The 21,582-nt window shown below is 43.1% G+C and overlaps 2 protein-coding genes across 6 annotated transcripts; one reads left to right on the top strand and one right to left on the bottom strand.

The window, feature by feature from the left end:
* Positions 1–383: 383 nt before the first annotated feature.
* On the top strand, positions 384–8,302 carry SNRNP48 (small nuclear ribonucleoprotein U11/U12 subunit 48). Its single transcript, XM_056484887.1, has 9 exons — positions 384–848; positions 922–1,035; positions 1,124–1,184; positions 1,871–1,945; positions 3,937–4,125; positions 5,040–5,161; positions 5,602–5,717; positions 6,939–7,103; positions 8,021–8,302. Exons 1-9 carry the CDS (start codon positions 810–812, stop codon positions 8,058–8,060), a joined length of 921 nt encoding a protein of 306 aa, XP_056340862.1. The 5' UTR covers positions 384–809; the 3' UTR covers positions 8,061–8,302.
* On the bottom strand, positions 4,132–17,876 carry ROPN1L (rhophilin associated tail protein 1 like). Of its 5 annotated transcripts, XM_056484890.1 has the most exons (8): positions 17,624–17,876; positions 16,590–16,619; positions 15,535–15,684; positions 13,799–13,922; positions 13,468–13,629; positions 10,879–11,054; positions 9,853–9,939; positions 6,883–8,772 (listed from the first exon to the last, which is right to left on the bottom strand). In XM_056484890.1, exons 3-7 carry the CDS (start codon positions 15,663–15,665, stop codon positions 9,876–9,878), a joined length of 657 nt encoding a protein of 218 aa, XP_056340865.1. In that variant the 5' UTR covers positions 15,666–15,684; positions 16,590–16,619; positions 17,624–17,876; the 3' UTR covers positions 6,883–8,772; positions 9,853–9,875. The 5 variants fall into 5 exon arrangements, with proteins under 5 accessions (XP_056340866.1, XP_056340867.1, XP_056340865.1 ...); XM_056484891.1 differs by lacking the exons at positions 6,883–8,772; positions 17,624–17,876 and adding an exon at positions 4,132–4,461 and having other exon boundaries at positions 16,590–16,792; XM_056484892.1 differs by lacking the exons at positions 6,883–8,772; positions 17,624–17,876 and adding an exon at positions 5,726–5,872 and having other exon boundaries at positions 16,590–16,792.
* Between the last annotated feature and the right edge of the window lie 3,706 nt (positions 17,877–21,582).

Raw genomic sequence — 21,582 nt, 5'->3', positions numbered from 1 at the left:
GCTCCTTAGGGGTCCTCTCACGGATCCTGTGGTAGGAGCCTGCTGGAGGGGCTGCTGTCATCTCGCACCGCACTCCTCCTGTTGCAAGACCTCAGCGCCTCAGGGCCTCGATGGCGACGGGGCGGGGGGCTGATGCTCTCCTGCCCCGCCACGACCAAGGGGAGCGCTTTGGGAGCTCCAGGCAGGCAAGCCCCGCGCCCAAGAGAGCACCCCTCGGTAAGGCAGGGAGCATCCAGGTCTGTGTGCGGGGAGGCAAAGCCCGCTGCTCCCGCTGTTCCCCGCTGCCCCCCGTGCGGGCGGAGGATCGGGCAGGGGTGTCCCCGCGGCCTCCCGCCGGCAGGCGGCGCCCGCGCCCCTCCGGCACCGCGCCATTCCCGGCGCTTGTTCCCGTTCCCGTCAGCTGGGGGGCACCCGCACGGCTGCCGTACCGAGCACCGGAACTTCACGCTATTTACACACTTCTGGTTACAAATTACGTAACTTTTGTGTTAATCAGTACTCAACCCCCATTTGCTGGCTGTGCCTCGCTTCTCATGTTAATCAGCCCGCGGGCGCGGTTCGCCCCTCCATCTGAGCCTGCAGTGCGCTCTGAGTGACCACCCACTGCCGGGACTACCACTCCACAGTGACTGCTCAGCCCCGCTGACTTCGCTCCTGCCGGCTCTCGCCCGGACAGCCCATTGGGACAGTGCTCCCTATTCCTTACAATTCCAGCCAAGCATCCGACGCTACGACGCAGCTGCAGGATCGGTGCCGCCCGCTCTGAGGCGGGGCCGCCCCTCGGCGGTCACGGCCGTGGCGGCGCAGCGATGGCGGGCGGCAGCGCCGTGTGGCTCGGCGGGGAGGCGGTGAGGCGGCGGGGGCTGAGCGGGACGGGGCGGTAGGGCCGGCGGGGCGGCGCTGACCCGTGTCCCCTCGCAGGTGGAGTGGGTGCTGTGCCCCTACGACGTCCATCACCGCGTCCCCCGCGCGTCGCTGGAGAGGCACGCGGCGTCCTGCCGGCTCCGCAGGATGGGATACTCCGCCGAGGAGGAGGTGGGAGCGCGCCGCGGGAAGCGGGGCCGGGGCTGCCGCTGCCGCCCTGGGCGGCCCCGGGCCTTGACCGAGCGCTTTGGTCCCGCAGGCCGAGATGTACGACTCCAGCTTTTTCTACGAAAACCTGAAGGTTCCCACCGTCGCCATGGGTGAGCGGCAGCGGGGCGGCGCACACGGCTGGGGCTGAGGGGAGACCCCGGGGGGGATAGAGATGTGGGACTGAGGAGTCCGGGCCCTTAGCACAGCCCCACTGCCTTGGCAGCTGTCAGCAGCTCCCCAAGACCTCCTGAAAATCTTGAACGTTTCAATCAGTAGGTTCGTTTTCTCAATTTGTAGTTTGCAATTTGCTTTAATTTACCGTTTCTGTGCTTCTGTCACTGTGTAATTCTACTCTGTAGGTCACTTATATTTTCGTCTTAAAATCCAAGGAGGATCTGTTTTTTCCTCTTAGGAGTTTCTTCCTATATTCTCAGTCCCCACTCTTCCATCAAATGCAGAGACTGTATTAAAATGCATGCTTAGAAGGTAGGGAAGTTGTCCGTAGAATTTGCAGATAAAATAATGTTACAGAGAGCAATATACATGCATTTCTTTTTCCATATGCTTGTAACTCAAAAATACATTTTTTTCCTTAATTTTCTCCCCTCATTTCAAATATGTAGTAGATGAAAATTACATTTTTAGTTCAAATGTCCCCTTGTACATGAATGAAACTATGATGTTCTGTACCATACCATAAGTCATAATAGAAGTTGGGGAATAAAGACTAACCCAGTCAAGTACCTGAGAACTTTATGTAGAAGGTGTATAATTTTATTTTCTTCTCTGCCCGCAGATAAAGACCTACAGTTTCACATTGTTAAGCAGGCTAGAGCCCAAAGTGCAAAGGAAGGTACAGGCTACAGCGAAGGTAAGGAGCAAGCAAATACTGACATGACTTAAGCAGCCTCCTGTGGAGAACTGCTCTTGTCTCCCTCCTTGCTGCTCCCTTCATTGCACTGAGAACTGCTGTGAGGAATTTCACTTCATCTATTTTTAATATTCCTTCCCCTGCGTATCTTGGAGCATGATACTTTCTATACATGGGGCAACTAGATGAGAGATTTTGAGTCTGTTGTGCTCACACCTCTATTACCTTCAGGACTGAAAAAACCAAACAACATGTGTGTTACTATGTTGGACTATTTCAAGACTGAACTAAGAAGTTGTATAAGAACTATGCTGGCAGATTTGCAAATGTGATGTTGTCCTTTGTTACTGCTCCAAGCTCACTAATGTGTTTCATTTTTTGGTGGGTTTTGTGGCCAGCCAGGGTCCTTGAAGGGAAGCAGGAACTCATTAATTTACCACAAGCACATCCAAGTAGAGAAGCAGCAGATAAACTCTTTGTGTAGTGGTTCATTGCAGAGGTGCACCAGTGAGCCACTAGATGCCAGTGTTCACTGTCCAGATTTCCCTGCAAGCTTGCCCTTCTCTGAGGATAGCACTAAAACTGGATCGGTGGTTTTCATTGTGGCAACTTGGCCACAGTAAGATTTACTGACTTGTTTGTTCAGTTTGAAGTCTTTGGAAACAGAAACAAATGGAAAGTAATTTTCCATTGTAAATTTCCTTTTGACTCACCGTCTCAAAGGAAGTGATTTTCTTCCTTTGGTTTCTTTCTTTCTTCAATTCTAATCATATTTAGAATATTAGCATAGCTACATTGTTGAAAAGAAAAACTGGTCTTAATCACAAGTTGTGTAATTCTTATAAAATCACAAGCATGTAATTATCAGTGCATTTTTGTGGACTTCTGTGACACAGTAAGAACAGTACATTTTAAAAAGAGACTTCTAGTTTTTGTGTTTAAATCCATTTGTTCACGTTAGAACAGTTCTTGCTTAGGTTCCAAGTACAGTAATAATGAAATCTTGTGTTTTAGGTTTGTTAGTAGAGTTACTGTGGTTTCTCTTCCTCTTCTTTGGTATCTTCAGTGATAGTAGGATGTGAAAGATTGCCCAGATTCCATTAAGAGCTGAATAAGCTGGAGAAGCTCTAGGTTTGCTGTTGTGAAGGGTGTTGCATACACCCTTCTTATGTGTTGGCTTTTCTGTCTGCCTGGAGATGTGTGGGATTGTGAAGAAGCAGGATTATGGAGGTCAGATCAGTGGTTGCTGGAAAATTGAAAGTTTTTTGACTCAAATGTTTGTTGTTTTGTTGGCAATGTCCTAGAGCACAACCTGTATTGCATCCTGTATCTTTGGGGAAGTCACTTAATCCATTGCTGTTGCAATGGATTAAGAATGGATTGATTTGTTTGAAGGCATATGTGTTTTAACTGGGGAATGGGAAAGAAGAATATGCAGGCAGTGCATTTGTTTCCACAACTTGAAGTCAGTTATCTGAACTGGTCTGCAGCACTTTGAAAGTGCCTTTGTGGTCCTTTTAGCTATAAATTCCTGTGAGTCTATTATAAAAGCTGTGCAGAGAAGGTGACTGTGTGAGATTGATTTACACAGTGCTTGGTTATCTAGTCTTCTAGAAGCTTTCATTCTTGTTGGCAGAACAGGTATTTTGTAGCTAGTACTTTACATAACATTTTAGGAATGAGATAAACTTACAAGTTAGAGCTGCAGTCTCTCTTGATTTAGCTTGTAAGCCAAGAGCTGAAACTCATGGGAAATTACAGAGGGTCATTTTGATCTAATCTAGTACAATTCCTTCATGGCATATGAAAACTTGGGGGGATCTCAGAGCACTTCTTATTTTTTCAAATTAAGAAGGTTGAAACTTCTTACAAATACATAGGGGAAGGATGAAAACAGCCTGGGAGTTTACTGCACTGTTCGTTGAGCTTCTTGTTATTTTCCTGCAGAATTATGCTGCTTCACAAGTAACAGCTCTCTGTCCAACCTGCAGGATCTTACTCATTACTGCCCATTGAAGTTCCTCAAAACCACAAGCGTTTCACCTGTGACCTGACCCAAGCTGACCGCCTTGCTCTTTATGACTATGTTGTTGAAGAAACAAAGAAACAGAGGACTAGATCCCAGATAACGGAAAATGACAGTGATCTCTTCGTGGATTTAGCAGCAAAAATCACCCAAGGTTTGAAGAATGATCTGTTGTTGAATTTATGGCTCAGAACTTTCAGTTTGTCAGTTTCATGAGTTCTGTTGAAAGCCAAACAGAATTGGTTGTGCTTTTTTTTTTTTTTTTTTTTTTGGTGGAGATACTGTTCTCAAAAGCCACAGCAAAGATCTGGCATCACAAAATGCTAGTTTGATCTCCATTATGGTATTTTCCTTCTGGAAAAGCCTCAGTGCTCTGCTGTTGACACATGTATTGTGCATATCTCAGTGGATGGATCTTCTGTCTTTGCAGCAGCTGACTCCAGATTGCTTAATGCTGCCAGTGTGGTGTGCAGCTTGGAAGAGTTATTTGCTGTAAGATATGATATAATTAAAGATCACTTAAGAGAAAAAGTAGAACAGGAGAGGTTGGCAGTCATCCAGGTGGAGCTCTTGAGCAACATACTTTAGTGTTGTTCTGGGACCTCTCATCGCTCTTGAGTCATGCCAATTTGTAACTGTACCAAGTGCAGCAAAAGCATCTGTGTCACCCTGCAGGCTCTGGTGTGCTGAGGAGGTGTGACAGTGCTTGTCACCTACACAGGTACTTTTTTTACAGAATCTGGTTTTCTCATTCTGTGTCTTACTGTAATACTGGCTTTGAAAACATGACCTGTATATAGAAGGCATTTGACCAAATCACAGGCCCATATATTGGTTTAGATCACAGTTTAGAGACTGAGATCACATACAGCGTTTGCTGGGTGGCTTTTTACTTGTGTAGAAACAGCCAGCAAGAAGGCTGGGGAGGAAGCTTGAGATAAAATCACCATAGTTACTAAATACAGGAGGGACTTGAGAAAGAACACAATTATTTTATGTTCTTGAACATATCTGCACGTGCTAATGTCCTGGTATTGATGGTTTGTTTTACTCCCAATTTTCTGCTAGATGATAGTCAGAAAGGTCCAAAGTCCCATCTTGAAATTCTGGCTGAAATGCGAGATTACAAAAGGCGGCGGCAGTCATACAGAGCTAAGAATGTTCATATAACAAAGAAGTCCTACACTGAGGTGAGACTGGGGAAAAAAAAGGCCTTTTTGCACAGAAGTGCTTATTATATATCAGCATAAACAATTATATACTCTTTTCAAGGATGAATAATATATATCTTTCTCTGTTTCTTGTATCCTGCTTTATTACTGTTGCAAACTGTAGAGGAAGTTTTTTGGTTTGTTGCAGCAAGTTACAATTAATGAGCATTTCTAACTGCTAAGTTTTGAGTGTGAAAATGCCAGCAAGATATATGCCACTATCATAAAATGGTGCTATTTAAATTTATTTAAATGCTGAAAAATTTTTCTGCAAATAAGACTTTCCATTTCATCATCTGATGTATAGGGTTTGGGGGAGATTTTTCTGGGGTTTGCGTTCTTTTGGGATGTTTAGAGTTTGTCTACGGCTAGTTCAGGCACTACCATGACATGTTTGTTTTTAACATATCAATCTCCAGGTAATTCGGGATGTGATTGGTGTACATATGGAAGAACTCAGCAATCAGTGGCAGGAGGAGAACAGGTTGGACAATGCAGAGATATCTGAAGGAGGGAAGTCAAAGTCTTCAGGAAGGTATGCCACAGCTGACAGCTTCTTCCGGCATGGAACAGACTGTAATTTTATCTTGCCACCTTCTTCTAATAGCACATACCAACCTTATCTGAGTCATGTGCATGGTTTATTTTATTTTATTTTAATTCTGCTAAGTCTTGCTTGAGAAACTCTGCCTGCATGAAGGATGGAGAAAAATTGTTAAGTAGCTTTCTTTCAGAGATAAGTAGGTTAGTTGCAAGTGATTCAGTGGAACAGGTAGTTTCTGGTGGAGCTGGGGGATGAATAGTGCTCCCTCTGTGCCCAGATGTTTATATATGTTGTAGCTGGGAACAGAAGGGCACTTGGAAATACAAGTATATTCTTACCCTTCCCTACCACATGACATATATTAGATATATTACACCTCAGAGTAAAGGTTTCCATAACATAATAAATATGGGGCGGCTTTACAGTTCTTATCCCTGCAAATTCTGCTGTGCTAATTGGGAGTGTGTTTTAGCTATACATATTTCTGCTGTGTCAAGCAACACTGCACACCCTTCCCAATGTTTGTCACTGAAGTAAACATGGAGTCATGACCTACTAATTTTTTATCTGTGCCTCTTCAGCAGGTCTTTGAGAGGAGAAGTTGTTGAAACACGCTAGAAAGTGACAGTCTATTCCCAGTATTAAAGTGAAGATGAATGGATGGCAGAGCACTGAAACAGTCTGCCCAGGGAGATCCTGGAGTCTCCCTGTCTAGAGACATTCAAAAACTCAGCTGGACACATTCCTGTGTAACCTGCTGTAGGTGACCCTGCCTTGGCAAGGGGAAGTGGAATAGATCTCTAGAGGTCACTTCTAACCCTAATAATTCTGTGACTCTGTCAGATCAGGACTTAGGTGCTCCAGCTGTAGGTTGCAGCTTAAGGCAAGTGGTTGAAGGGTTAAAGATTTAAAGCAAAACAGAGTGAACCCCTTCTACTGACTTGTGTTTCACAAGCAGAGGTGTTAAGACTGAGGAACAGTGTTTATAGGAAATAACTGGATTAAACAGCGTGCTGAGATATGCACGAGATATATGCATATGGACTTTGGGCCTCTTTTGGGAGGTACTGTATTCCTTAGAGAGATAGTAAGGCTTAATAAAAGATATGTCCTCTGTCTTACATCATTATATTACAAAACTGGTACTGGAAACAGTGACTGTGAAACTGTTTTTATTGATTAAAATCACTTAAATTTTAAATCACTTTTCAGAAGGGAAGACAGGCGCTCAGCTTCAGTGGACTCACGGCAGTCTGGAGGAAGCAGCAAGGATACGGAGTGCACGAGACACAGGAGAGACACCAGCAGGAGTCCAAGCAAACGAAGAAGGAGTCGTGAGAGAGGCAGAGACAGAGACTCTCGGAGAAAGAGAGAGAGGTGAGCAGAAAGTGACAGCTGACTCCTGCTTCCGAGTCAGGCAGCTGTAGCCATTTGCTGTGAGAATTCAGTGCAGAGGCTGAGAATATCTAGTCCAATTAAAAAGCGAGGCTAACCTCGTGCAGTATGACAAGCCAGTGGCATGAGGCTACAAATACTGAATAAAACATGCTGTGAGATCATAAACTGTGATCCAGACTTCAGAATTTACTGTCACATCTGAAAAGCGTCACTTTCTGCAGCATGCTGCTGGACTGCAACAGTACTGTAACAGGCTGTTGATTTTACTCCTTGATCAACATGGTTAAATGGACAGTATATTTCTCATCCACAACTAAGTGCCTGTCATGTCTAATGCTGATTTCTGCTCTAGTTTGCTCTAGACCTTAATAAATAGTATAATTTTTTCACTAATATGCACACATAATAGATGCTTCAAAACAATGCTGTTGCTCTTCAGTACTTCTGGATATACAGTTTAGCAAAAGAACAAATCTAGGCCACACTTCCAATACTATCAATAAGGATATATTTACATCTGCAGGACCACAGGTGTGTGGGACCTGTGTTTGAGCAGACATGAGGACTGTTATGTAGAAGAAAGGCTGCCTTGCCCCTCGTGTTTGGGTAAATGCATTGCATAAGTTATGTGGGTGGCAATGATCGCTTGTCTCAAAGCTGGCTTCATTACACCATGATGCCATTCATCCTAAGCTAATTGCCACTCTGGCACTGCATGACAAGGCTTGATTAAAGCAGCATGGAAAATAAACTGTCTAAAAGCAGTGTACTTTCTTTCCTTAGAAGAGTACATGACTTCATTTAATGAGAGCTTTCCATTTTCCAAGTTGTTTTTTTCTCTTCAGACTCTCATTCTGAGCCTAACAGCTCACACAATGTTTATGTTTTTGTTTCAGGGATGAAGACAAGTATCACAACCATAAAAGAAGAAAGTAGAAACAAAAACCTGATGATTTTGTTCATCAGCTGTTCAAAACATAACTTCCACAAGAACTATTGTTATTGCTGTTTTGCCCAAGACAGTAAAGGTGTGCACATAAATATTGGTATTACACCGCACCTGTGCTGCTTGGAGACAAAAAAGTGCTAAGGTGTGTCAGGATGGAAGCAGTATATTTCAGATAATGTGTAAATCTGTACCATTTATACATCTGTTAATAAATTATATTGATCTTTCATGCATTTGAGTTATTCTGACAAGGCTGAAGAATAAAATTTATGAGAAGTTGTACTTACTGGCCTTCCTGGCTCCTAGGTAGTGGATATAGAACAGAGCTAATCCCTGGAGTCCAGATCAGTTACAAACAGGGAAGGCATGAAGAGAGCTCTCCCTTCTACCTAAGTGTTACCTCTAGGTGACGTTGCCTACTTACAGCATGTACCAGAGGGCAGATTTCAGAGTTCTCCAACAAGATAAAACATCTTCAACTACTAAATTATATTTCAACTACTAAATGGACAGTAACACAAAAGTTAGTGTTCCCAGGCTCATGCTCGAAGAAAATTTGGAGCAATATAATCTGGCAAAGTGATGAGACTGTAGCTCTCCACAGAAGCTGGGGGGAGGCACCAAGGACACTTGGAATATTGCTGAACAGCAGGTGCATTTCCTTCCATCAGTAACTAGGAAGACATCCCATCCTGTGGACTAACATACAGATACTTGTGATAGAGATTAATAAAACAGACTTAAAATGCAGATAGATAATAAGGATGTGCAGTTCTGTTAATTCCACATAATCTACTTCAGCAAGGTCAGTCACCATCAGCCAAGCTTCTTGCCTCAACAAAGTAAGCTGTAAGAGAACAAGTTGCAGATCCATCTTTCCTAAAATACTTCTGTTTGATCAATGTGCCTGGAAAGGCACATTGGTTGTGGCCTTCTCAGTCAAAGGGAATCTTTCCAGTTTTACTGTGTCCTATAGTATCCTCTTTCATACCTCAGTTGTTTCTACAATGAAGTGTGATTATCTGTCACAAAATATTTTGTCTAGTTTTGATGGACTGAGGCTTCTATAACTGCTACAGCAATCTAACCAAACAACTCTGTGTCAGGTATTCTTTGCCTATGTGACAAATGCAGAATTTCAGAGAGCAAAGATACATTTTAAAACAGCTTTACTTAGACAAGTTTGTCCAAAAATGAAAAAAGATACTTAAGTCCTGAACAGGTTCTAATTAGAGGGAAAACAATATGGAACCACTGCAGTCCTTGCATTGATTTTGTCTACTATCTCAGCCACAGGATTCTCATTAAGTTCTTTCAGTAGGGCTTGGTAAAACAGTTTGTTTAAAGAGAGGATGTCCAGGCAGACAAGGTAGTCCAAGAACCAGCTGTATTTGTGCCAGAGTCAAAATGAAGTCAGAGCTACCAGAAGCATAATGAGAAATGCTCCAATTACAGCTGCCCTGGCTTAACTGAATTCATGTTTTACTTAACAGTCACTTATCAAACGTAGGTAGGAAGCTTGGTAAAAAAACTTTTGCTCAATATAAGCAGATGAGTGAAGGGGTTGCTGCCTAGTTGTGGTGATCACTACCTGAGAGGCAGGAAAACAATATTACCATGTATTCAATTAACATCCTCTGAAGGGCCATCTCAAGAAGAGGACAAAGAAAAGGAAATGCCAGAGAATAGGATCACATTGTTCTGTGCAAATTATAATACTTTGAACACAAATTATTTTCTTGAACTTATTTATTCCTTCCTTTTTTTTCCTCCTCTCACCTCATGCTGAAGAGTAGGGTTGATCAATAAAATATGAAGGAGTATGGCAGGAAGTGTCTGATCAGCACCATGCCAGAGTGTTTGTTCCTGGAAAGGAATAAGCCAAGTTTTTTAAATGGCACTTTCACATGGTAAATCCTAGTGTGTTGGACAAGATACAATTTAGGGCTACAAGAAATGCAAGCAAAAGGGGTATGATTAAGAAAAACTAAAAACTTACTAAGAAATGTCAATCTGATAACTAATGATGAATCAGTTCATTTGTATGCTCTTGTTTTAGAGCTCCCATGATCTTGGAACTGGTGGCAATCTCAGACAGTGTATGGAGTTTGTGTGGCAGTGATTTTTGGGGGGAGGTGGGGGCCACGTGGTGCTTTCTATGAGCTTCTGAGAGAAGCTTCCCCCATGTTCACCAGAGCCAATGCCAGACAGCTCCAGGACAGGCTAGCTGCTGGCCAGGGCTGAGCCCAGCAGCAATGATGGCAGTGCCTCTGAGGTTGTGTCAGCCCACCATGCACACAAAGAACAATTCCAGAGAGATGGGAGAAACAGTTAAGTGTCTGTATGCAAACATGCTATGCAGGCAGCACGTGGAGGACAAGCCTTTTTCAATTGGTGTATTTCATGTGACCTATGTGTGACTATGGATACAATGAGAGAACACCATCTCTCTGGTTTATTATCTATGTTAAAACAAAAACAGCACAGAAGATGCTGCTGGTTCCAGGAGCAGTAATATGCAGATGTTACAAGCCTGTCTATAACAGCTTCCTACAAGGAAAATTATACCACCATATAGAGACTTCAATATTTCAGAGAAAGATGGATAAATAGCAATTTAACAGTGCAAATGCTGAAGTTGACAAAAATAACTCTGTATACTTTTGATACAATCTTACTCAATCCTTACTCCAGTCATCATGGCTACGCCCAAAAGAAGATGGACTATTGACCTGAAATTAAAGGCTTATGGAGAACCCTGAGGCAACTGATACATTAAAATTTCTTGCACAGCTTTTTACTTACGCTTGTTCTTGAATTCCTAGGAGGAATGTTTCAGTTTCTGCCTTTGATATCTCTCCATCAATACTGGCCAAATACAAATAAAGGAATGAGAATGTTTCGAAGGGAATTCGAGCAGCTCCACCTTCTGGGTCTCTTGTTAGGATCTCACAGGCATGTTTCATTGAACTCAGTAAGGACTGCAGGGGATTCCAGCAAGAAATTAAAGGAAAAGTATCAGAGCCATGAACATCCTTGCATACCATGACAAAATCCACACTGTAAGCCATTAAAAGGGAGGGTAAATGAGATGAAGGTGTCATCATTGTTGCCAAGATTTAAACCCAAACTTACTCTCTAGTAAGGTCCACAGATGGAAACAATAATGTAGTTCTACTAGTGACAGGAGCAAAAAAAATACCAGAATCTTGTGATGGTTAAAGACTGCATAGGAAAACCTGAGCTCTCTCTCCATAAGGACCAAATTGCTCTGTTCTGCTACTGTAAAAGCTCCAACATAACTGTATCTAGTAGATAATTTTGTGTGTGTGTATATTACCTCAATGGTTCTAAAAAAATTCTCAGCAGCAGTTAAGACAGACAAATCTATAACCTCCAGAAAATGAATATAGATTTGGTGGTTTTATTAATATTTTATATAATTTTTAGATTATATTTTGGCTGATATTTACTGTTTCTCTCATCTCTATGCAAGTTCCATTTTAATAGATAGTAGAAAAACCACTGAGGCAAAAAGCATTTAAAGAATATTTCAGTTTAGCCAAAGGCCGGTAACATCCAAGTTACCTTTAAAAAACATGCCTCAAACTACTAGTTCCAAATATACTGTGAAAAAATCCTTCCTTTAATATGGTGTTGATAATCCAGTGCCCTTTGCATGCTGAGCTATATGGGGAAAAGTGTGGAAAAATTCAGCATTGAGTTTCATTCAGTCAAAGACTGGTTGGATGCCATTAAAGAAACAAAACCACACACACAGTATAAAAGCACAAAACAAAACCCACACAGCCTGTCTTCAACCAAAGTCTTAATATTTTTCACTGCAACTTTTTCAAAATTTACTCATGTATTCATTAACAAGCAAGCAATGTCTATGTAAAAATACCGTATTTCCTAACAGTAGAATAGCAATACTTAAAATAAACACAGCATCTGTTTAAGATCTAGAACATAGGCCAGAGAAGTGTAATCGTACAATCCTTTAACAGTTTTACTTAATTTATCTCCTCTCCTGGGAGGCTTCTCAGGGAAAAGAGAGGCAGCTGACTCAATAATGGCAAACTTTGCATTTTGCATTTGGCTACCCCACTACTGTTGCCCTTTCTGCTCCTGCCACCCTAAACTGCCAGGGTTTCTCTCTCACAACACAGGTAAGTTATTTATATTCATTTTTCCCACCTGTGAAAGACAATTGAACAGGCTACTTGTGTGGTCATTTCTCCAAGGCTTTTGTAAAAATGCATTGGTGCTTTACAAAAAAGATTTTTCAGACTGGTGCTCTTAATAAGTTCATATTTGTCTTCTCTTGTATCTCAACTGTGACCCTGTTTGACTATGAACACAATTTACAGCTGCAGGAAATTAATGTAAATTTCTTGTGTGTGTGTGTCTTTGTCTCTGGTTTAGGAAACCAAGGTTTAGGTTTCATTATGTAGTACTGAAATCAAATAATTCACTTAATACCCAAAAGGACAGTGAGATGGTGAAATTTAATCTGTCTAGCTCCATCAGAATGATGTTACTGTGACTCTGGTTTTGGATTTGGTTTGGGGTTTTTTTTTTTCCGGGGAGAGAGGGGTTGTTGTTTTTTAGATAAGTAATGTTGCTGTTACTATTTTTAATTAAAAAGAGCCCAAACTACGAGATCGTTTTGGGAAGGAGACTGGAATCAAGAAATACAAATTTGAAATAAAGACAGACAAACAGACAGACAGATAGACAGACAGACATAGACAATTGCACAATTGCATCACCAGGCCAGTTAAAATTCAGGGCCTTCAGGTACCACAACATTCACAAAATATTATTTTACATATATTTTCTTTTTACTACCTCTTCTTCCCTAGTGTAGAAATCATTAGAAGTATTATACTTTTTAAGAACATCAGCTTAATGCATTTTATAAACTTTCATTCTGTTGAAATGCTCTGCTGAGATTTTATTACTGACATTAAAAGAATTAAATGTAGCTGTAGGAACATTAACTGCTGCTGAGAAAATTTAATTGGCTACACAATCAATTAAAAAGTGGTTCTTTAATTTCTCCCTTCAGTTCTCCTTCATGGACATTTACACTTAGGCGATCAGCATCATTTCTCCATCATCCTCTCTCACACAGTACGAGCTGCCTGCAGACATGCTTGCTCTTCTACTGCCACTCCAGTGAACTGAGGGCTTAGCCACCCTTCTGGTTAAGTTCCCCAGACCAAAATCTGATGGGCAGAAGTAAACAAGCAAGCCACTTTGCCAGCTGCTGCAAAAGCAATCACCATTCCCCAAATCCATCTGCATTAATTGTTCTATTGTCTAGCTTGTATATGGATCCTAGCAACCACTTGTGTTTGGATACCAGGGCTCCTGCTGTGAACATACCCCACCAAGCACGCTGCACCCAAGTGCCAGAAACTTCATCCATTCCACCTCCTCGTCAAAACTGCCCAGCTGCAGGATAGCTCCCAGCTGCACCTCTGGCAAGCCCAAATGCTTCCATTTTTCCCTCAGCTCTGCAACGGTCACCGTGCCTTTGGAAGAAAGCTTTGAACAAAATCATGGTAGCACAATAAGAACTTTGAAAACCAGAATGAATTTAAGAACACAGTCTCCCCAAAATACTTCAAATACTTGACAGTCTCTCTTCCCAACCATCTCCAACACATCAGCATTCCGCAACAGCATTGTGCATTTGATAAAGAACAGCTTGTACCTGTTTGTGCAAGACCTTAAGGAGTCCTGGGGTCAAACCAGCATTTTTTTTCTTTGCTGTTAAAGGCATTTCGAGCCTCTCCTTCACAGGGAGGGGTTCACCTTTAGACAAGGCTGAAAAATACCTAAGTGAATGGAAAGAGCAACATACCTCAATGCCCATGGCCATTACAAACTGCACAGAAGTAAATGCTCTTACAGTTCAGTGTAACAATCTGCAGGCTCCCCCATAGGAGCAGCAGCACCTGGCTATCTGCCTATGTGCACAACTCCCATCTTCCTGTGCCCAGAAACCACAATATCTAGACTTTACTTGCTCCTTTTTGTGACACTCTAGTAATTCTTAAGGCATTTAAATTATTTTGTGCATGATATATTCAGCTCTTTTGATTGATGAACCTGAGGGTTCATCTGTTTAACATTCTCCTCGGGCACTACCCAAAATGTACATCTGCCTATTCACATTACAACTCTCTCCTCAGCATTTCTGCTATTTCTGTCCACTCCAAAATAAAGTTTAATAGTAGAGCATAAACGGCATTGGATGCACATCCTTTTAATTATAAGGCTGCCACAACCTTAAGGGCTGCCTCTGCCTTAACTGGCCAGCAATCTGAATTGTGCAAGGAAAACTGTTTTTATTCAGGTGCATCTAATTTACAAGTTTCTCCACTTGTCCTGCCTCATGTGCCCTGGTCATCTATATCCACGTCCAGGCTACCCCATGCTGTGCAAATACCTGCTAAAATGCACAGCAGGCAGCACTCCAGAATTGAATTAGTGTGACTGTGACTGCACAGAGATGCACAGTATGTATGTACATGTAACACCCGGGCTGTTTTGCCGGGCTGCCTCTGTTCTCGCCAGCCCCGCCTCCCAGCAGGCTCCAGCTACAGAGGCAGCCTCTCCTCATCTCCATCACATTCCTGAGAAACGCCACAACATTTTAAGGTGGTCCTGCTGGCTTTCTCCAACACTGCAGCGCTAACAATCCAGCTTCAGGTTATTTTATTTTTAATGGAAAGCCAGACTCCAGCCTGGCTTTGCTAACAGCCTCCCCTCCCTCGGGTACACGGTACAGACGTTTTCCGGTGCCCCCAGCTGAGAACATCTCACAAATACCTTCCAAGAGCTTGCCCACACAAACCATAGGACAGGAAAAAATTACAGTGAGCAGTTGAGGTAAAAGAAAAAAAATTAGATGTTAAAGGAGACATATTTAAACATCTAAATCAACTTTATGGCAAGAGATTTATTATGTAGATTATCACTTCAAAGGTGCAATTTTTCGGGCACTTTTCCCAGAAAGAAAGAAGAGAAACCTAATCAAGCTTAAGAATTAGAAAGCTAATGTCTACTTTTTCCTTTAAATTCCAAGAACTGAATCTCAGATGAGAGAAGAAAAACCAAACCAAACCAAACCAAACCAAAAGGGAAAAGAGTTGGTCTTTCAGATAGAAAAAACTAGTAAGAAAAAGCAAATTAAGATACATTTTTCTGTATGAAAATCCAGCTATTTCTGAAGTAAGCCAGCCCTAAACCTCAAGGAAACAGAAAATAAATAAAATACCACAGTATTTTTAAAAGGCTTACATGCTTCATTAATACAGAAGTGTATATGGAAAGCACATGCTGATGTAATATTTAAAGCCATGTCCACTATTCAATAAAGAGGAGAGTGAGGTTTTGAGGGGCCATACATACAGATCTCTGTTGGCAGGTGAACACTGTACTTACGCAGCTGCCCACTGCAAAACGTCATAAGGCTGAGTCCTAATAGCAGCTTTAGTAAATTGCTTCAGAATATCAGGAAGCTCCGGGGGGATTTTGATCTGCTGAGCGCAGAACATAGTTTCTGGAAGAGGCATGGTGCCCAGTCACAAGGACCTGAAAGAAATAAAACAGCAGTTCACAGATGCAGACTGTGAATGAAAAACTGTGTGCACATAGGAGTGAACAGTGCCTGATCCCAAATTCCCTCCTGTCCTACTCGATAGCTGGGGCTACTGGACAGCTGACAGACAGGAAGGGTAAACAGATAAGCCCCACATGGCTCTAAAAGACTTTGTGGCCACACCAAGTAAAGCACTGCAGCTTGGGTACAGCTGGGTGAGGAGAACTACTACTTTAACATGTGACTTCAGAGAATTTTAAACTGATTTTTCATTTTTCTCCTCAAACCTACCACAACAAAAATCTGTCAAATGGGCAGTCCAGACAAGTCACACCACACATGCCAACATGAAAGGTATCTACACTGACAAGTCACTACTGCATGCCAAGGAAAATCTTGGCATTTTTGTACTAATGCCAGAGTATGTAGATGACGAAGTTTCTATTGTGTTTATGTGTCCAAAAATGCTGTAGCAAAAAGTCACTAATTTGTGGTCATGACAGACTTTACATCAAACAATTACAGTGATGAACAAAACATTAATGTGTGCTGCAAGCACGCTTTGTTCATAGAGCTCTACAGGTGTGTTTGTCTCATTCAGGATGTAACTCATTTGTTGCAAGGAATCCTGTTCCCCAGGATCCAAAAGAAGGCACAGAGATAGTTTATTGTATGGTCCTTCTCCCACCATAGCAATAGGGCACATTTGGTGAGAAACTCTCCTCAAAATTTCCAGGACAAAATATGGCATGCTTAAGTTGATTTAGGAACAAGAACCTAAACCACTTCGTTATTTGCAGAAAGGAGGAGCAGTAAAAGCAACAGCATCAAGAAAAGAATCAATGTAACAGAATCCTCTATCCTTATAGAATTTTTAAATTTTTTAAGATAAGAGTACCTGGCAGGTGGCTCTCTCACGTGAATTTTCCTGTAGTGGAAAATAAAAAAAAATTAAAATTCAGTGATAGAGCAATGGAGCTGCTGTGACTCAAGGCTCCTTTGAGGATCAAAGCATACTTAGAACTTTATTTATGAAGAAAAGCAGACAGGGTACAGCATCTTCACCACAACAATGCAGCCAATTTGCATCAGGAACAGACTTCAAAGTGCGCATTTAATTACCACATTGGTCACGCATTTTCAGTAATGATTCAAAAACACAGCTCTAGCCAAGGAACTGAAGCTGAAGGCAAAAAAAACTCAGGATTTCAGAACAACAGAAAAACTCTGAGGAAGGAATACAGGGTGTGTGTGCATGTACCCTTGGGAAGCAGTCAAATAAAAGAGTAAAAATATCAGAAAAGAAAAAAAGCACAAGAGCTGCTTTTCTACAGTAAGCCATTAGTCACAAAGTCTCACAGAAGGGCAGAGGTTGCCAGAGACTTCTCGGAGACTGACCGCCTGCATAGCCTATGAGCAGGGTGCCCACGATCCGTGTCCAGCTGTGTTTCAAGAATCTCCAAGGATGGAGACTCCACAGCCCTCCGGGCAAGCTGTGCCAGTGCTTGGCCACCAGGGAAACAGGGTTATTGATGTTCTGTGGGAACCTGCTGTACATATACACACACACCCCTAATGATCAAAGACGAACACAGCTAGGCCAGGCAGCCTCTGCACCCCTTCACCATCGTTACTCTGTCACGCTACAGACAAAGATCAGCTCATCACTTTCACCTCCTATTAGCTCTTATTTTCTATTTTCTTCCTTCCAGCCCCCCAAGCCAGCCCCAGGTGTTCAGGAAACGAGACCAAGGTGTGTCGCACACAGGCGGGACGGGCCGAGCCCCGAGCTGCGGGGAGGCAGCGCCGCCGGCCCCGGCCGGCCCCTGGGGACCCCTCGGCGGCCGGAGGGAGCCCAGGCCCCACGGCCCCAGCACCCCCACACCCCGCGGCCGCCCCGGAGCTCGGGACGGCCCGGGCACAGCTCCCCACCTGCCCCGCTCCGCGGCCCCGCTGCCCGGCAACGCGCGGGGACGGCCCGGGCGCTGGGCGGGGAAAAACCTGACGGCGGCGAGGTTTAAAGGGCAAGAGCAGCACCTGCTGTGTACACGCTTCTGAAAAAGCCCAAACCATGGATGAGGGGGTTCATTCTACCCTTAATGAATTCACAGCCGCCTGCGAGGTGTGTCGGAGGGGGCTGCAGGGTACAGCGGCTGAACATGAACCCGCAGTGGGCCCAGGGGTTCCACAAGGCCAGTGGCATCCCGGCTGTATCAGCAGTCGTGCGGCCAGCAGGATGAGGGAGGTGATTCTTTCCCTGTACGCGGCCCTGGTGAGGCTACACCTCCAATCTTGTGTCCTCTCAGTTCAGGGAGGAACTGGAGGGTATGCAGGGCAAAGCTGCTCAATAGCCTGAGGCACAAGTCCTGTGAGGAGCAGCTGGGGTGTTTAGCCTGGAGAAGCAGTCTCAGGGTTGACCTTATTGCTCTCTACAACTGCCTGAAAGGAGGCTGTAGGCAGGTGAGGGTCGGCATCTTCTTCCAGACAACCAGTGACAGAGAAAGAAGGCATAGTCTCAAGCTGTGGCAGGGGACATTAAGATATTTAGGTTGGACATTGAAAATTTCTTCATAGAAGGGGCGATTAGACAGTAGAAGGGTCAATCCAGGGAGTTAGTGGATTCACCATCCCTGGTGGTGTTCAAGGAAAAACTGCATGTGGTACTTAGTGCAATGGTCGAGTTGCTAGGGTGATGTTCAGTAATAGGCTGGTCTTGATCTCGGAGATCTTTTCCAACTTAATTGATTCTGTGAACGTCTTAGCAGCAGGTTATTGGCAGAGCCCTTGGTGGGGAGGCTGATTCCTGCAGTGTCTGGGTTCCCAGCAGCCTGCTGGCCCTTGCATGTCCCCTGGCCACAAGGATCCCTGCTGGGTGAGCAGTGTTAGGGTGGAATGTCCATCTTCCTTTGGCCTTCTTGCACCCCCTTTCCTGGGTTGGATGAAACGTGAAGAAATGCTAACTAAGTGGAAAAAGAGGGCAATGTATCCCCAAAAATTCCATTTACTCGCAGCACCTGCTACTTCCAAACACAGCTCAGCCTCAAGCAACCTCTGCTGGTCAGGCTCCACAGTCCTGGACATTCAGGATAGCAGCACCACTGAGAGTCTGTCACCACCAAGAGCAGCACAGCCAGTGCCAGCTGCTTCTCAGCACCTGCTGGTCCAAATTGAACCACAAGGCAGCATGGGCCCTCCCACTGCTCCAGAATGTGAGGAACCAAAGTGCCCTCTCTGCCACAAAGTCTTGGTGGACAGCTACGAGTCTTCTTCCCACTGGAGATAAAAACAGCACCAGAGGTAACCTGACTGGCATCCTCTGTGAAGACACCAGCACATCTCTTGGTTACAAAGCAACACCCCTCCTGTACCTTCAAACATGGACTGTACACAGCCCGAGCACTCAAATCAGATTGGTAATAGGATTATTCACTTCATAAAGCCTTCACAAACCATTGCTCCAAAGAAACTTGGGTGCTGCATGCTCTAGACAGGCCAAGCAGTTACTGCAGAAGCACAGAAGCTTACTTGTAGCCGGGCCTTTTTAATCCACCTCATGTCCCCACTGACGAACATGCAAGGCCATGCAGGACAAAGATAAAATGGTGGGCTCCAGAAAGCAATAAGCACACATTTTAACAACTGTTTAATCTTTCATAAAACATGAATACTAATGATAAGCTGCAGGCTAATTATTTGGCCTCAAAATCCTTTGCAGATTCCTGTAACTAATGAAAACAACAAACTTCTGACATATGACATACATTTCTATCCTTTAGTTGTTTTAAAGCATCTGCTCATTTAAGAACACTATTGCAAGAAAAATATGAAGAAAACATCCTGCAGGAGCTTATATAGTAGAATTCAATTAAACTGATTTCACAGTACTGTTGTTCAAAGGTGTCTAGTGACAACAGATAAACAAGTTAAGTAAGTTTCATATTATCTCTCATCTGTGGTCCTTGCGTGCACTCAAAATTATCCTTAAAATGCTCAAAAAGTAAATGTCATACTCTTAATTCTTCCACCAATTTGGTCCAGTGCTGTGAAATCATGCATAAAGCTGCCACACCGTATTATGGGAAACAGCAGAATGTAGGTGGAAATTTTTTTCTGTATTCAATGAAGTGTATTTTCATAGGATCATAGAATGGCCTGGGTTGGACCTTACAGATCACCTAGTTCCAACCCTTCTGCCACAGGCACGAGCAAGCACTTTTACTGGACCAGGCTACTCAGAGCTTCATCCAACCTGGCCTTCAACACTTCCAGTGATGGCACAGCCACATCTTTTCTGGGCAACCTCTTCCAGTGTCTTATCACCCTCACAGTAAAGAAATTCCTAACATCTAATCTAACCCTACTCTCTTTCGGTTTGAAGCCATGCCCCTTTATCCTCTCACTACATGCTGTTGTAAATACTCTCTTCATATGAATCTATGCTGCTTCCTGGAAGTATTTCCTCCTGCTGTATAATACCGAGTCTTGTATACAAAGAACATTTAAAAGTATATCCATGGATGTAATTGTTGCTTTATAGCAGCACTGCCAGAAATGTTGCTATAAAGCAGCATACCTTAGAATTTCTGCTGCTTCCTACTTCCATGACTCCTCCTAACAACTGGTCAAAATATCCCATGGACTCTCCATTCTAATCCAGCAGTATTTTTAGATCACATTCCTTACCTAATGCTAGCAAGTCGCTTATGCAATTTGTATCTGCTGAACATGGCACACCAGTGCAGCTCTGCACTATTTAGGTTCTAACACAGAAACTCTATCCAATATAAATGAAAGAGCTCTGCAGTGTTCTCTGGTTTTGTAAGCAACAAGGAATTCTAAGTAAAACTAATATCCTTTTTCAGGAAAATAAAGCCCTTGAAAGGCAAGCAATGTTAAATACCACCCCCTCTTCCCACACCTGATGTCAAATACCTCCAGATGTTTGACTTCATCTCCTATAGGGGAAAATGCCTCTGCAGCTTGGGTGTTGGCCTGTACTCAACAGGTAAGAGATAACAGCAGGTAAGCAGATAAGCAGAAAAACTGATACGCAGAGCTATGAAATAATTTTGCCATTACTCCATCTCTTGGCATTATACTGAACTAAAAACATTCCAGTTTACTTTGAAACTGTATTTGATCTCTGGAAACACAATCTTTTAAAATTTTCCATTATTGAGTAACTATGATTTCACCATATAATTTCTCAATTTATGGTTACTTCCTAATGAAGAAATTAAAACCAGAAGCACAGTTTAAAAAAATTGCTATTAACTATGCAAACATTTAGTTCCAGCTACTAATTAAGAGAGCTCTAACTTACCATTATGCTTCGTAAAAGTTGTTTCCTCATGTTTCAGAAAACAGCTTTTTTTATTTTGCATCCTGAACTTCATTACACTACCAAGATTCAATTCCTTGTTTAATGTTTCTACTATTTGTACCATAATTTCTGCCAAGAACCTCACTCATTGCTCAGGCTGTACAGTGGCCATTATTCCCAAGGCAAGCAGAATAAGAACACTGACCCTTACCACAAAACTTTTCCGATCTAGATGCAAAAAAATGCATGGTGACGTCCAAGGAAACAAAATGATGCTGATCAGCATGCCAGGCAATCAAACCCCAGTCATTTGTGCTTTGTGAGGTACAGGCCTTTGTGAGGCTTTTTAGAGTTCTCTGAAGAATAGTGCAGCTGCTGTGAAGATTTTTATGAAGACTTTTACGCAAGCATAGGGGAAGGCAAGGAAAGAATTAATGCACTCAGCTGAGAAGTGATGTGAGCACCGTAAGAGGTTGGAGTTGGCATCTCACTGAGGAAGTCACTGACACAAAGCATCATCAAGTAACTTTGGCTTCACTCAATAGAGAAGGGGCAGACAGAAAAGATG

Source organism: Oenanthe melanoleuca, chromosome 2, assembly GCF_029582105.1.
Source record: "Oenanthe melanoleuca isolate GR-GAL-2019-014 chromosome 2, OMel1.0, whole genome shotgun sequence".
Taxonomy (NCBI): Eukaryota; Metazoa; Chordata; class Aves; order Passeriformes; family Muscicapidae; genus Oenanthe; species Oenanthe melanoleuca.
This window is presented reverse-complemented; position numbering and strand designations above follow the sequence as displayed.

What these genes read in the sequence shown, in the direction of transcription:
- SNRNP48 (XM_056484887.1), top strand. Translation starts at nt 810, where the DNA reads ATGGCGGGCGGCAGCGCCGTGTGGCTCGGCGGGGAGGCG. An exon ending in CAAAGAAGTCCTACACTGAG is followed by an intron (nt 5,162 to 5,601) that starts GTGAGACTGGGG and finishes ATCAATCTCCAG; the next exon opens with GTAATTCGGGATGTGATTGG. An exon ending in TCTCGGAGAAAGAGAGAGAG is followed by an intron (nt 7,104 to 8,020) that starts GTGAGCAGAAAG and finishes TTTTTGTTTCAG; the next exon opens with GGATGAAGACAAGTATCACA.
- ROPN1L (XM_056484890.1), bottom strand. Translation starts at nt 15,665, where the DNA reads ATGCCTCTTCCAGAAACTATGTTCTGCGCTCAGCAGATCAAAATCCCC. An exon ending in GTTTTGCAGTGGGCAGCTGC is followed by an intron (nt 13,923 to 15,534) that starts GTAAGTACAGTG and finishes CCATTCACTTAG; the next exon opens with GTATTTTTCAGCCTTGTCTA. An exon ending in TTAAGGTCTTGCACAAACAG is followed by an intron (nt 13,630 to 13,798) that starts GTACAAGCTGTT and finishes TTTTGTTCAAAG; the next exon opens with CTTTCTTCCAAAGGCACGGT.